The 15,980-nt window shown below is 37.1% G+C and overlaps 1 protein-coding gene across 8 annotated transcripts in view; it reads left to right on the forward strand.

Moving 5' to 3' along the window:
• Positions 1–15,317, forward strand: part of UAP1 (UDP-N-acetylglucosamine pyrophosphorylase 1) — a 246,640-nt gene extending 231,323 nt beyond the window's left edge. For 4 of the 8 annotated variants that reach the window (XM_076000337.1, XM_076000333.1, XM_076000334.1 and 1 more), the window contains 7 exons: positions 4,640–4,833; positions 6,638–6,778; positions 7,720–7,908; positions 9,015–9,062; positions 11,648–11,800; positions 13,671–13,737; positions 14,741–15,317. In XM_076000337.1, the coding sequence (XP_075856452.1) occupies positions 4,640–4,833; positions 6,638–6,778; positions 7,720–7,908; positions 9,015–9,062; positions 11,648–11,800; positions 13,671–13,737; positions 14,741–14,833 (885 nt within the window). In that variant the 3' untranslated portion in view covers positions 14,834–15,317. The remainder of the gene's footprint in view (positions 1–4,639; positions 4,834–6,637; positions 6,779–7,719; positions 7,909–9,014; positions 9,063–11,647; positions 11,801–13,670; positions 13,738–14,740) is intronic. The other 4 variants (XM_012768642.2, XM_012768643.2, XM_012768648.3 and 1 more) reach the window with 2 other exon arrangements.
• The last annotated feature ends 663 nt before the right edge of the window (positions 15,318–15,980 follow it).

The following is a 15,980-nucleotide window of genomic DNA, read 5'->3' on the forward strand; positions in this document are numbered from 1 at the left end:
GAAGACTTAAAAATATCGATATAAAGATTACTTCCCTGGAAGTCTGTAAAGTTCTCCATTCTCATCAAATAGAATGTAATACAATCCCAATCAAAATCCCTCTGGTACTATTTTGGTGATATTTGACAAAATGATTGCAAATAGAATAAACATGTAAAGATATCCAGGAAAATGTTGGAAAAGAAGGATGATTATAAGGGAGGATGGGGGGATTGGAGATGATCTATCCCATATTAAAAAGAATTGTAAACAAATTAACTAGGAGTGTAGTATGGGAACCAGAATGGAATGATAGATTAATGGAAATAGAACAGTCAGAAACAAATTTGTGTGTGTACATATAAGAATGCATTATATAATAATATGGCATTTCAAATCAGGGAAGGAAATGAATGAAATATCTGGCTAAAAATAAAGTCTGATCTCTCCCTAGAAGCTCATACCAAAATCAGTTTCAAATGGATTACACAGTTAAATATTAAAAAGTGAAACCATAAAGGTATTAGAAGATTTGTAATAATTTTATAATTTTGATGTGAAATGAAGACCTTCATGCCAATGCTATAACCATACAGGCTTCTGACAGAAACACTGTATTTCAAATTTCAAATTTGAAGAATCTGGATTTAGAAAGAAGGCCTGCCATAAGATATATACAGTATGCTTGGTTGGAGATTTTCTTTCTTTCTTTTTTTTTTGAGACAGAGTTTCACTCTGTTGCCCAGGCTAGAGTGAGTGCTGTGGTGTCAGCCTAGCTCACAGCAACCTCAAACTCCTGGGCTCAAGCAATCCTTCTGCCTCAGCCTCCCGAGAAACTGGCACTACAGGCATGTGCCATCATGCCTGGCTAATTTTTTCCATATATTTTTAGTTGGCCAATTAATTTCTTTCTATTTTTAGTAGAGACAGGGTCTCGTTCTTGCTCAGACTGGTTTTGAACTCCTGACTTTGAGCTATGCTCCTGCCTTGGCCTCCCAGAGTGCTAGGATTACAGGCGTGAGCCACTGTGCCTAGCGGAGATTTTCTGTTATAAAGATGTTATTTCTCTTAAAATTAATCTAGAAATCTATCAATGTAATGATGTCAAGGAGCTGAAATCTTAAATTTACCAGTGCAACTTTTGAGAGATTGAGCTCGTAGGTCTAATAAAGCTCCTCTTAATTTTGAAAATAAAAAAGACTTGGTTTAGTTCATTTATTTAAGACCTCTATCCGGTCTAATACTCCCGAGTATTTGTACCATATTTTAAATAGCTACTAACCTGTAATAGAAACATAAGTACTAAGTTTTAAAAAGACAACAGTGTATTTCTTTCTTTGTTCCACTTGGTGTCACTCTTTTTTCTAAAACAGAAACTTAAAGTTTACTGCTATAAGCTTTAGACTCAATTTAAACTTTATAGATCAGAGAATGTTGAACCTGGAAGGGACCTCAGAGATCATCTGGTCAACCCCTTTGATCTCACAAATGAGATCTGGTACTTAATGAGTCCAGGGCTCAAGGTTCTTTATCACATTAGCAGAGCCAGGATTAGAATTCACATTTCTCAACTGCTAGTCTTGGTATTATATCACATATTATTTATATCCATACTTTTTAGAATAGTTATGCTTTTTGCTGGCAGCTCAAAAAACTTTAAACTGATGTGCTAACTTTTGTGAGTATGCTGATCACACAGAGATGCAAGTGTTAACCAGTTACTCTTCTCCATTACCTGTATGCTCTCTAGGATAAATCCAGATTTAGTCTTCTTGCAGACTCACTGTTTAGTCATGTTGTGGTAGTCACTTGGTGGATGAGTAAATATTATGATGGAACCAAAATGACTAGAATGGCATACATTAAAAACCTTTAGAAATGTTTTCTAACATTTATGTTATCTATCCTCCCTCTTTTTTTAATATGAAAATCAAGGTATTAAAATATATATTTAAAAACATGCAAATTAGGGAGTGACTCAGTGTGGTAGCAAAAGTCTTTGCAGTACTTCTTTAAGAGCTCCTATCTTGAAGCATTAAGTATTTTTTATGGAGTGAGAGCCTTGAGAAAAGACTTAAGAGTGAGGTAGTTTGCCAGGTACAAAGCTAAAAGGGTAGGAACCATTGTTAATTGAAGATCATTTTGTAAAGCAGTTACAGTAACTTTGAGCTTAAAGTGTTATTTTGGACTCAGCTTTTCTCAGTATGTAACTTAGGAAATATTGGACAAACCTCTTAATTTTATATTGCATATCTTTTCTGTATATATAAACTGATTTCCAACTTCATGCACTTTCTTCTATAATCTAAATTATATTCTTCTATAATATTTAGAGGTTCATAGTTGTCATAGAAGTAAACATTTGGGAAATGTAAAATGTGAATATGCTTATTTTTAGTTTCCAAGGCTGATTGGGAGTAGGAGTATATAGAAGTGATTGGAAAATAAACCTTGTGTGCATTTAAAAAAACGGGAATGAGAGGAATAAATTTAAAATTCCCTGTCTAGGCTGGGCGCGGTGGCTCACGCCTGTAATCCTAGCACTCTGGGAGGCCGAGGCAGGTGGATTGGTCCAGGTCAGGAGTTCGAAACCAGCCTGAGCAAGAGCGAGACCCCGTCTCTACTATAAATAGAAAGAAATTAATTGGCCAACTAATACATATAGAAAAAATTAGCCAGGTATGGTGCCGCATGCCTGTAGTCCCAGCTACTTGGGAAGCTGAGGCAGCAGGATCGCATGAGCCTAGGAGATTGAGGTTGCTGTGAGCTAGGCTGATGCCATGGCACTCACTCTAGCCTGGGCAACAAAGTGAAAAAGAAATTCCCTGTCTAGTAAGATACCCATGGTGGAATACATGAAGAAAGGGTTAGTGATGGATTGACAGATAAGAGTTGCAATTAGGGCAGGGCACAGTGGCTCACGCCTGTAATCCTAGCTCTCTGGGAGGCCGAGGCAGGAGGATTGCTCAAGGTCAGGAGTTCAAGACCAGCCTGAGCAAGAGTGAGACTCCCAATTCTACTAAAAATAGAAAGAAATTAATTGGACAACTAAAATATATATAGAAAAATTTATCTGGGCCTGGTGGTGCATGCCTGTAGTCCCAGCTACTTGGGAGGCTGAGGCAGGAGGATCGCTTGAGCCCAGGAGTTTGAGTTTGCTGTGAGCTAGGCTGACACCATGGCACTCTAGCCTGGGCAACAGAGTGAAACTCCGACTCAAAAGAAAACAACAAAAAAACAAAAAGAATTGCAAATAGGCCTCCGATTGGGTTAAATTATTTTGCCATATAATGTTCCCTTCTATTTTAATCTACTTCCTTGGTAGAAAGTTTCTTTTCCTTGAATACTGTGTTCCTTTCAGGTGGCAAACAGTGAAACTACACAGCAGTCTTGCCTCATGCAGCTAGACTCAGTCAAGGCCTATATCTCTGATTGCTGTGTAAACCAAGTTCGAAACAGTGCCTTTAGTTGTCTGGAAGAAACTGCTATGGCTGTATTTATTTTAAGAAATCAGTTGCTATATTTGCGGAACCCAGGAGCCAAAAAATAAAAAAAAATAAATAAATAAAAATAAATAAAAAAAAAGAAATCAGTTGCTGAAGAAAATTATATTGCATGTATGCTTAGGATAGACTTGTCAAATTAGGGATAGATCTTTAAAAAATACTTTGAAGCATGCTGAATCGATAATTGGACAGGACAAACAATAATACCTTCAAATATTTTTTATTGTTTGATACATCTGTTGGATATTCATCTCATCTGAACCTTGATTTTAGTTCACTGAATACAATTCTTTCATAATTTTCATCTAAATAATTTAGGTCAGTGTTGTGTGGGATTAGGGTCATGGTGTATCAGAATCACCTGTGAGGTTTTTTAAATTTACATACTTTTACATTTTCCCTCTGATTTTGATACATTCTTTTCTCAGATCCCCCCACCAGCACAGAGCCACTGATAAATTGTCAAATCACTGGTTTTCAACCTTTTTTTAAAAAAGTACAGAATCTCTCATTTCAAACAAAATCTAGTAGGCAAAACAGATAAATAAATATGGGTAGGTTTTCTGATTAAAGTTGGCATGGGAGCTTAGTGACCTGCCTGCTTTAAACCTTCCTCTTATCAGGTCCCTGAAAAACAATGAAAATGAGTTATTCATGAAGGAAATTTAAATTCTATTTACAAATGAAGTAATGATTTGGGCAATAGAAAGTGAGAGACAAAATGCCTTTGTTTTTTGTCTTGTGAAACCCAAAGAAATTTCATTTCATTCTCAAAATAATCAAGTGTGGTTAAGGATACATTAAATAATAAAAAATATAAGATATTTGGGTGATATAGACTCCTCATTTAATTATTCCCTGGCCAAGGTGATTTCCTCTGTGCTATATATATATATATGTATGTGATGGAATTTCTACTCCATGGTTTTGTTAGGTGATACGTAGGAAGGAGATAACGTACCTCATTTCCTGTTGGAAAGTAGTCTGTCAAAGTATATAAAGTTGCATAATTGATTGTCTAAAGATTCTTCTTAGCTTAATACCTTAAAGACAATGTAAACAAAATTATAAATATGGCCTTTGACGATGGTTTATCTCCAAAGAAGCATTTAATGAAATTTCTTCCTCTACTGTTGTCTTTCTTTGCTGGGCAGGTGGTAGAGAAAACAAACCCTACTGAACCAGTTGGCGTGGTTTGCCGAGTGGATGGCGTGTACCAGGTGGTAGAATACAGTGAGATTTCTCTGGCAACAGCTCAGAAACGAAGCTCAGATGGACGACTGCTATTCAATGCGGGGAACATTGCCAACCATTTCTTCACCATACCATTTCTGAGAGATGTTGTCAAGTATGGGCAAAATGGGGATCTTTTAAAATTGTATTTATTGTTAATCAGAAACTAAATTACTTGAGAGGTAGGCAGTTACCCCAAGTCCATATCCCACAGAATTTATCTTTCCTGAGGATCACTTTTATCAAATTGGACATTTATCTCACACTGTGATTATTTTACTTAGTAAGATATATTAATATCATGAGGTGGGAATTAGGAGCCTACTCCCCAGTGAATTAACTGGAGTCCAAAGCATTTCTCCCTTTTCTTCTTACCCTCCCATCCCCCAACTATGTGCTACCGTATTTCCCGAAAATGAGACCTAGTGATGGGCGTGGCTACGCAGCGTATCTGCACAACCCATGCATTTTGTGGGAGCGGTAAAGAAGACGAGCAGCCCTTCTCATCTGCCCATGAGAGCTCTATTGCTTGACATGAGAGATTGGGGCCAATGGTTCTAAAGGAAATAGAGTTGCAAGAAATTCAGGATGGAATTCGGGATTTGGAGAGTTATGATGATGCTCCAGAAGAAGATGACTTAACTATATTTGAATAAATTTAGATTGTTGTACTGTACTTAAAAAAAATAACACACCCCCTGAAAATAAGCCCTAGGTTGTCTTCTTGAGGAAAAATAAATATAAGACCCTGTCTTATTTTCAGGGAAACACGGTAGGTTTTGTTGAAGTGAAAAATAAGAAACGAAACATTCTCTTCTACAACTGGGAGCTTTTTAAAAATATAGACGTTTACCCTACACCAGCTGAATCAGAATTTCTGGAGGTAGATCCATGGCATCTGTATGTTTTGAAAAGATACCCATACAATTTTAGTTCAGCTGTTCCTAGACTAGCATTTAGGAACTAGTGCATTAAAGAGTGGAAAACAAAAAAAAAAAGGACTTGAGATGTGCGTGAAAATCAGGTTGGTGGTACCACAAAGGATAAAATAAGAGCTGTTTTATCTCACATAAGCATATCTCGCTTTCTGATTGACTTGCTGGCTTTTAGACATTCAAGATGACTGTCTACTTTTGACAAAGTTAATAAGTTTTACTTTAAAATATCAACTCCAAGGCTGGGCGCGGTGGCTCACGCCTGTAATCCTAGCACTCTGGGAGGCCGAGGCGGGAGGATTGCTCGAGGTCAGCAGTTCGAAACCAGCCTGAGCAAGAATGGGACCCCGTCTCTACTATAAAGAGAAAGAAATTAATTGGCCAACTGATATATATAGAAAAAATTAGCCGGGCATTGTGGCACATGCCTGTAGTCCCAGCTACTTGGGAGGCTGAGGCAGGAGGATCGCTTGAGCCCAGAAGTTTGAGGTTGCTGTGAGCTAGGCTGACGCCACGGCACTCACTCTAGCCTGGGCAACAAAGCGAGACTTTGTCTCAAAAAAAAAAAAAAAAAATGTACAATATCAACTCCAGTTCCAAAATATTTCTCATTCTACTATGTCATTTGTAGTTGTGTTATTAATGCAGAGTAACTTTTAATACTCATCTTTTTATGCCATATTTGAAGAGATTTGAGAAAGTTAAGACAAAGAAGTAGAACATTTTATAAAAGACATAGAAATTATGGGAGAGACATGGGGGGTGTATTTTTAATGTGGAAATCATTATTTGACTTTTTTAAAAATAAGGAAATGAAGAGGGGAAACCTGTTCATTATTTAAATATGAAATGAAACTGAGCATGTGCTCCTCACCTTGAAAATCTTAGTTCTGGTTGTTGACGAATTTGTTCCTGAGTGTTATCAGATTTTCTGGCATTTTAAATCTGGAAAGTGATTATATCTTTTTCCCCTCTACTTCTTAGTGTTTATGAACCTCAGTTACAGCACCATGTGGCTCAAAAGAAGATTCCATATGTGGATTCCCAAGGGGAGTTAATTAAGCCAGACAAACCAAATGGAATAAAGATGGAAAAATTTGTCTTTGACATCTTCCAGTTTGCAAAGTATGTTTTGAATAGCACCAGTAAGGTTTTAAAAATGTCTTGAAATGCTGCTTTTTATTCTCATAGGCATGAAACTCTTTGCAGGAAACATCTGCTAGCATATATCTCAGATATGACATTTCGATCATGACTGTGTAGTCTAGATGCATTATTATTCTCTAGAATAAAACCACCACTCCAGGAGTATGGTCTGAATTGGGTAAGAGAACATCTTTCTTTTTATCGACCAGCTCCTGGGTCTCCTGCAGAGTTGTTAAGGTCATTTATTTTGACTGAGAGATTAAAAAGGGTGAAGATAAAGAATTGACCCATTTGGTGTTTACCATATCTTACTCCGCTGTGAGTAAATGTTTCAGTAAACGTGTTTTTTAAATCATATAGTTCTCTGTAAAGATCACATTTGATGTTGCTATGCATCTGAGAATTGGGCAGTATGAGAATGCAGAAGACAAATTAGCTGTGTAAAATTAATCTCCCCATATTTATAAATCATCTTTTTTTTGCCTTTTGTTAAAAACCCAAGACAAATGCTAATGTAATCTTTATTTTTTTATTTATTTATTTTTTTTTTATTTTGGCATATTATGGGGGTACAGATTTTAAGGTTTCAATAAATGCCCATTTCCCCCTATTTTTTTATTTTTTAACCCAGGATAGATACTAATGTGATCTTTGTGCATTAGGATTTCTAATCCTTCTGATATGTAAGATGAAGTGTTTTATAGTTGGAGATGAAAATGATTTCTCATTTTGCACTGGAAAAGAAAATTTCAACTCTTTTTGGTCCAGTGATGAGCATTATTTTATTCAGCATTCATTTGAAATTGGGTTGAGAAAGCTTATTTTTGAAGACCAAAGGCTTAACTATATAGGGAGGAGTCAGAAGCTGTTTATGTAGTTTTTTAAATTTCATAATAAATCTTTGTATGGTTTCACTCTAGGAAGTTTGTGGTATATGAAGTATTACGGGAAGATGAGTTTTCCCCCCTAAAGAACGCAGACAGTCAGAATGGGAAGGACAACCCTACGACTGCAAGGCACGCTTTGATGTCCCTTCATCACTGCTGGGTCCTCAATGCAGGGGGACACTTCATAGATGAAAATGGCTCTCGCCTTCCAGCAATTCCCCGGTAAGTCGGTATCTTTTCTCTTTTGTATAAATACTCTTGGACTTCTTTCTCTCTCTCCCCCCCCCCCCCAATACAGTCCTAGATTGTTTTATTAAAAAGCAAAATGTTGATGTATGGGCAGTTCCTGATATGAAACAGCAACAGCTTTGCCTGTTACAAAGGTAATGATAGATGTACGTCCTGTTAAAGAGGAGTCTCTTCAAAATCTCTTGCTTTTTTGGAAACAGCTCCACCATGACAGTGAAATGATTCCTACTAAAATAATGGTCAGAAGATAATTCTTTTGGTCCGCCATATGGGTAAAGCCCCTTAGCAACACACTACTACGACACAGGGCAAGTCCCTCGGCCACAGAGGATTGGTTGTTGCTGCCCTTGTCATCTGTAGCCTCATTACAGGTTCTATCTATGAGACCCACCCAGGGCCCGGCCAGCCCCAGGCTGCCTGCAAGATGTAGGCCCCTCACAGTTTTCACCATAGCCCTTTTAGATTAGAGGAAGGTGCAAAGAAGGTAAGTGAATGGCTGTTACATTCACTAATTCTGAGACTCTAGAAATGTTCTTGGTCTTTGGAAGTTAAAAAAAAAAAAAAAGAAGGCACTTATAACTATTCAAATTCAAAATAAAACACCTTTAAGCTAAATCTTATATATTATGATAAAACCTTCATTGGCACCTAGAATTTCCCTTTCTAAATCATCCATTATTTCTGTACTTGTGTAAAAAAGCATTTTGGCGTTTAATTTTATCATTAAAGGATAAAATGGCTGGCTGCAAGAATGCCTGAATAAATATTAGAACACTGGGCATTGCAACTTCCTGGTCCATAACCTTTTTTACAAGAAGGAACGGCGGTAGCTCTGTCTCCCAGTCCAAGGCCATTTTCAGGCTCTGTATTGTCAACAAGCTTGCTCAGTGGCATGTTACATTGTCCTCATATTTCATCTTTAATCATTGAGTTTCTTTTTTTACCCCTTCAGGTCTCTTGTGTCAAATTTTTGATTTAGCATAAATACATGCCATTTAGTCAAGTATATTCTATAACTCCATTATTATTGTTTTATTTGTTTCCATTCACATTAATGCTTATTTATTCCCACATAACAGTGCTACAGATGGGAAGTCAGAGATCATCACAGCTGATGTCAATTACAAGTAAATATTCTCGCCTGCCTACAGTGCATGGTGATGGGGCTGTGCTTCCCTCTGTACTAACTGGCATTGTAGTTTAGCACTCTGCCTTTTGGGGGTCTGGAGGGAGGACGGTTGAATCTTTGGTGGGGGCTCTCTGCTTACTTGGTGGCAGGTCTCTTTCTGGATGACACTAACTCAGAATCTCAGTGCATGCTGGAAATGGGGAGCATGCTTTACTAAAGAATTGGACCGTAGGTGTTAGAGCCCTCAGTGACAAATTTACAGATGATGGATAAGCTCCAGAGCAGGTTACAGGCCAGGGAGTAAATTTGTTTGTATCTCCATTTACACCCTTTAGCATAAGCTTAGATTAGATGATAATAACATTCTAAGGATGTATCTTACTGAGTTAGATACATGCTGTCGGTATGAAGACTAACTGTTCCTGATATTCATGATGGCCCTTTTTTTAAAATTTTTTTTATTTTTATTTATTTATTTTTTTTGAGACTGAGTCTCACTTTGTTGCCCAGGCTAGAGTGAGTGCCCTGGCGTCAGCCTAGCTCACAGCAACCTCAATCTCCTGGGCTCAAGCGATCCTCCTGCCTCAGCCTCCCTAGTAGCTGGGATTATAGGCATGCGCCACCATGCCCGGCTAATTTTTTCTATATATATTAGTTGGCCAATTTCTTTCTATTTATAGTAGAGTCGGGGTCTTGCTCTTGCTCAGGTTGGTTTCGAACTCCTGAACTCAAACAATCCGCCCGCCTTGGCCTCCCAGAGTGCTAGGATTACAGGCGTGAGCCACCACGCCCGGCCCATGATGGCTCTTAGTAATGAGAAAACTATTCTTTTGATTTATTTCCATGCTAATAGCTCTCCTTTTAGGTCATTGTGCATTGATTTTAGTTATTGTCTTCCAAAGAATCTCTTTGTCATAACAGCAGGTCATTTTTAGTTAGAAGTAACAGATATCCTTTCTCATCTGGGTACTGACAGATTTTGAAAAAGCCATTATCTTTCTAGCTAAAGAGATAGCTTGATCTTTGAGAGTTATTAGGTTTAGCTTAGATTTTAAGTTTTTCAGATAATTTGGGAAATGTGTACAGGGTAACAGATCTGGAGATGGAAGTCGTCTCAGAAACAGTACCACTGATGTCAGTGTCACTCGTGTGCTTTTTCCTGTCTGAGCCACTCCTCTTTGCCCCATGGAGTGTTTCTGGGATGTGGGCCTGTAGACAAGGAAGTGCACTCGAAGATCTGGTTAGTTTCTTCTAGGAGCCAGAGATGACTACTGCCCTTCATCTATGGGAACTGGGATGCAGGGCCCTTTGTCACTTTGGGTCTCATCCATTTTTTTGTGTGCGTGTGTGATGGAGTCTCACTGTGTTGCCCGGGCTAGAGTGCTGTAGCATCAGCCTAGCTCACAGCAACCTCAAACTCCTGGGCTCAAGCGATCCTCTTGCCTCAGCCTCCCGAGTAGCTGAGACTACAGACATGCACCATGATGCCCGGCTAATTTTTTCTATATATTTTTAGTTGACCAATTAATTTCTTTCTATTTTTCAGTAGAGATGGGGTCTCGCACTTGCTCAGGCTGGTTTCGAACTCCTGACCTTGAGCCATCCTCCCACCTCAGCCTCCCAGAGTGCTAGGATTACAGGCATGAGCTACTATGCCCAGCCTCATCCATTTTTTTAAAAAATTTTTTATTAAAAAAATTTTTTTTACTTATTTCCTTTAGACGGCCTCATCCATTTTTAATATGTGGAAGTAAGCTGCTTTTATAACTTAAGAAATAAAACTTTGACCTTAAATTTCTTTTTCGTTGAACCACAGCTTTTAACTGAAAAGTGAAAGCATTTCTTAATTATACAGCCAAAAACAGCATCCAGCTATCTTAGTTAAGATACAGAAAGCTGTTAACATTATTTATAACTTTTTATAAACGTCTTGTTCTTCTATTTAGTCCCCTTCCGATTTACTTCATTTTAGCCATTTGTAAAATAATTAAACTTAAAGTCTGGCCCTAAATGAGATCATGGACTTAGGAATAGTTCCTGCTGACATCCTTAGCACCAAACGATGTCCTCAGATGTTGGAAAAGATTACTTAAAAGTGAGAGATGATAAGGAAGTATTTTATCTAAAAGAGGGAGGAAACTGTGTGGAGATATTCTAAAAGAATGCAAGCGAGGACGCTGAGTTTGATAAATGATCTTGTTTTTATTCTTCACCTTAATGCATAGTAAGTAGTGTTAGCTACCAAAAGGATGTTTGGTTAAAAAAATGGGGGGCAGTAGTGTCACTGGGCTAATTGGCCTGTATCCTGAGATTTTACATTTGGTGATGGTAGCTTCTGTGTCTCCCCCTTCAGGGCATGTAACTTTGTTTACTAAAGTTGATCTTAGTTTCTTGGGGTATCTTTGTGGTTCTTAGAATGGAAGGTTATATATTCAGGGCAGCTAAGTATATGTTCCTCAGGATCCTCGTACACTGATTCCTTTAGGACTTGAGGTGGAACTGGGTTATATACATCTTATCAATGGGTTGGACCCTCATTTTTCCCATTTTGTTTATTAATAGTATGGCTTTTTTTGTTCCCAGAGGGTCTGGACTAGACCTCTTGATCTCTTGTGATAGAACCTGGCTCATATCTGGAGAGATGTGCACCCAGCCTGTGCCTTCTCCTTTCTTCTTTATTCTGTCATCTGTCTACCCTCATAGTTCATTTATTATTCATTCAGCCAACAAGCATTGGTAAGTCTGCTTATAGGCCTACAGGTGTTGTTAGTATCCTAGGTACGGAAGCATCTTATACAAGAGGAATAAGTTATTTTTTTCTTTCTTTTTTTTTTGTGAGACAGTCTCACTGTGTTGCCCAGGCTAGAGTGCCATGGCATCAGCCTAGCTCATAGCAGCCTCAAACTCCTGGCCTCAAGCAATCCTTCTGTCTCAGCCTCCCGAGTAGCTGGGACTACAGGCATATGCCACCATGCCCAGCTAATTTTTTCTATATATTTTTAGTTGGCCAATTAATTTGTTTCTATTTTTAGTGGAGACGGGGTCTCGCTCTTGCTCAGGCTGGTTTTGAACTCGTGACCTTGAGTGATCTTCCCACCTCAGCCTCCCAAAGTGCTAGGATTACAGGCATGAGCCACCACGCCTGGCCTGAAATAAGTCATTTCTTAAGAGCTTGGTTCAAGATGCACATACCTAAAAGTTGGTAGAAATGATAAGTACTCTAGGAGGCAGTGATTCAGCAGTTATCTGATAAATTTATTTTTATATGAATAAATCAGTAGGAGCAATGACTGTGAAATGCAGTGGTCAAGGAAAGGTAGGTTAGGTTTGAGCTTAATTTTGGAGGATGGGTATGGTTTTTACAGTCAAAGGGACCATAGCTGAGAATGACTTGGAATAATCCAAAGAGTGAGAGTGGCCTGGACTGAGTGGAAAGTAGCAGGATAAATAAGTTGGAATGGGATATAGAGAAAGGTTGAGCTGTGGCTGAACTCAAAAGCCTCTGATTTTATTGACTGCACAAAAGTTTGAGACTACATACTTGGGAAAGCAAAGAAGAGCTACAGTTTGACAAAACACTGGATTTTTGTATGTCCTGTATCCCATTGGTAAGATTCTTGAAATGTCAAGTAACACAGAGGTCTAATGACTGTAAATGTATTAAAAATGCTACTTATTGACTTTTGTGTTCCATAATTTAGAAATTCAGGATTGCAAATGGCTATAAATGTTAGATTGTAACCTAGAAGCAAATGGTGACTTTGGCCTTGCCTTTGCTTGGGTGCATTCTGGTTTAGGCCTTTATAAAAGGAATTTTGGAAACAGAAGTACTTTGAAACATTGAATAAATCAGCTCAGTTAATCTAGATGATTTGGGTTGTACAGAAACACATGTGCTGGGAAATAATTTAACTGACCTTTAGGATAGTACTGTCTAATATTAATAGAACTTTCTGTAATGAAGGACATGTTCTTTATCTGTGCTGTCCAATTTGGTAGGCATTAGACATTCATGGCTCCTGAACACTTAAAATGTGATTATTATGACTAAGAAACTGAGCTTTAGATTTTTAACTAATTTTGAAAATCTTAATTTAAATTGAAGTAGCCACATGTGGCTATTGGTTACTGTATTGGATAGTGCAGATTTAGTATGTTTGTCAACATTAGTACCTAACATGCAAGGCCGTGGTGAAGATTAAAATGAAATATGAAGGATTCAAACACCTGTATCAGTGGGCCTGGCACATAGTATAAACTCAATAAGTAGTCCATTTATCAAATGGAAACTTGGAAATGGTAAAAAAAATAAAAAGAGCTGTACGTAAGAGGACAGTGTATAAAACTGGTGAAGTGCTGTAAAGAGCTACCAGTAATTATGGGCACTTGCCCTAAATAGTGTCTTTCTGGTCGTGAGAATTTCATGTTAACTTAATCCTCAGGGAATTTAGTGATTTGGACAGTATCTATTCCATTTTTTTTTTTTTTTTTTTTTTAACTAGGAGAATTTTGTTAGCTTCTCAGAGGAAAGTATGGTGTGTACTTTCATTCTGGCAAGTAACATGGGAAGCAAAATCTTTAACACATATTTGGTTTTTTTCCTTAGCTTGAAGGATGCCAATGATGTACCAATCCAGTGTGAAATCTCTCCTCTGATCTCCTATGCTGGAGAAGTAAGTTTCCTTTGATTTTTTTTCCCAATTCTTTTACAAAGTATTGTATATTTCAAAATAGCTAAAAAAAAAAAGTAGATTTTAAACATTCTCATCACAAAGAAATGATAAATATTTGAGGTGAGGGATATGTTAATTAGCCTGATTTGATCATTCCACAATGTATGTGTGCATTGAAACATCACACTGTACCCCACAAATGTATATAATCATTATTTGTCAATTAAAAATGAAACAAAACTTTTTTTAAAAGTAAGATTCTGGTGTTGTCTTATGTTTAAATAGAGTTGCCGTTAGAGAAAATAAAACATTTTCTGATAGCCCTTCCCTGAGGAGTCCTTCCCTGGGTAGAGCTGAGAAGCTGCATTTATTTTGAATTCTTCTCTTTGAGAGTTCCTGTATGGCTTCGCCATCTATCCCACACGTGGGTTAGTTGCCATTAACAGAAATCCATTATGTCTAGTCCTTTTCACCTACCCACTGAAAATGTGATAGACTTTTAAAATATAATAGCTTTGTTTTTCAGGTAAATCATCTGGCTCATTCTAATGTATGTGATTTTTCTTTCAAAGGCTCTATTTTGTTCATATACTTAGTTCTGTCACTTTTAAAACCTGGAGATTTTAGGGGTCCCTACTATTGTAATTATGTAATATTTTTTTGGAGATCCTTGTCAGGGTTGCTTAGTTTCAGCTTCAGAGATAGCTATCTTGCTTAGAAATTTAACTATATTGCGAGATGATTATAGGAGAAATGAATATTATCATGTTAACTTTATAAATTATAATCAGAATAATTTCTTATTTGTTTTATGCTTTCATTAATCAGTCATTAAGTCTAATTTAAAAAGTATTTTAAATAGATTTTTGACTTTTAAATTCCACATCTCAATCCAACTTTTGGCATTCATGCTTTAAACCATTATTACAGCCACTAAGTCCAGCATTAATAGTGCCCACCCCACCAATTTTCTAAATGTGTTTTATTTCAATCATTTTTTTAGGGACTAGAAGGTTACGTGGCAGATAAAGAATTCCATGCACCTTTAATCATCGATGAGAATGGAGTCCATGAGCTGGTGAAAAATGGTATATGAAGCCCAGATATCAAGTTCTACCATAATAGGAATAGCTTTTATTTTTGATAGACCAACTGTGAACCTACATGACCTCTCCTGGAAGACTGAAGTTTGAATATCCACAGGGTTTCGTTTTACCTGTTGAACTCTTATAATTACTACAAACCTCCCAAGATTCAGATTATTGAATTTCAGATGGCATTTTTATGATTCTCAACCCATCGAAGGTCTTATTTATATTTTTCAATTGTATATTTTTTTTTTTCCAAACCCAGGAAAACATTGGCCATCCAGGAAATTTCCTATAGTTTAATTATGGTCAGGAATGTGCAACATCACTTTACTTGGAGCTGGAAGCACTTGTTTTTCAAGTTGTATATAGTAATAATGTCATTGTACATGTCAAAAGGTTTCTATGGTACTAAAAGTTTGTTTTATTTTATCAAACATTAAACTTTTTTAAGAAAATAATTGGGCAATAAAACAAACTTATGTTCTTGTCTCTGGATTGTCATTTGTACCTTGGAGAAATTATTCGATTGGGAAAATATGAAACTTGGGAGAGACTTTGAGATAATGCATAAAAACAAATTGATGCTTCTGTGAGGTTGCAGAGTCAGAACTTTTTGCAATGAATATCTAACTTTGGACTTTTTCTTCTAGTCACTTTATAATAGGGAATCTCAACTAAAGATGATTTTGTCCCCCAATGGGCATTTGGCAATGGCCAAAGATATTTTTTGTTGTTACAGCTGGGAGAGTGTGATGGTACTACAGGCATCTAATGAATAGAGACCAGGGATGTTATTCAACATCCTATAATGCAGAGGACAGTCTCCTACAACAGAGAATTATCTGGCCTAAAATGTCCATGTCAAGGTTGAGAAACCCTATTTTAGATCATCCATTTACTCTCTTTTGCTCAAATATTTGGTGGCACTTAGGAATCCAAAAGAATATGGTTTCTGGATTTCCTCAGCCAAGTTAACCATTACAGTTTTTTTTTTCCCCAGCAAAAAGACAAAGGTGGTTCTTTAAATATGAGCCATAGATCATTGGTCATTAGTAAGGTTTCTCTGTGTCTAAATGTAGTTTGCATGAAAATACTGAGCTTTTAAATGCATTTTATATAACATTTAAGTTTTGACCAAAAGCATATAAACTA

This window comes from Microcebus murinus, chromosome 2, assembly GCF_040939455.1.
Source record: "Microcebus murinus isolate Inina chromosome 2, M.murinus_Inina_mat1.0, whole genome shotgun sequence".
Classification (NCBI taxonomy): Eukaryota; Metazoa; Chordata; class Mammalia; order Primates; family Cheirogaleidae; genus Microcebus; species Microcebus murinus.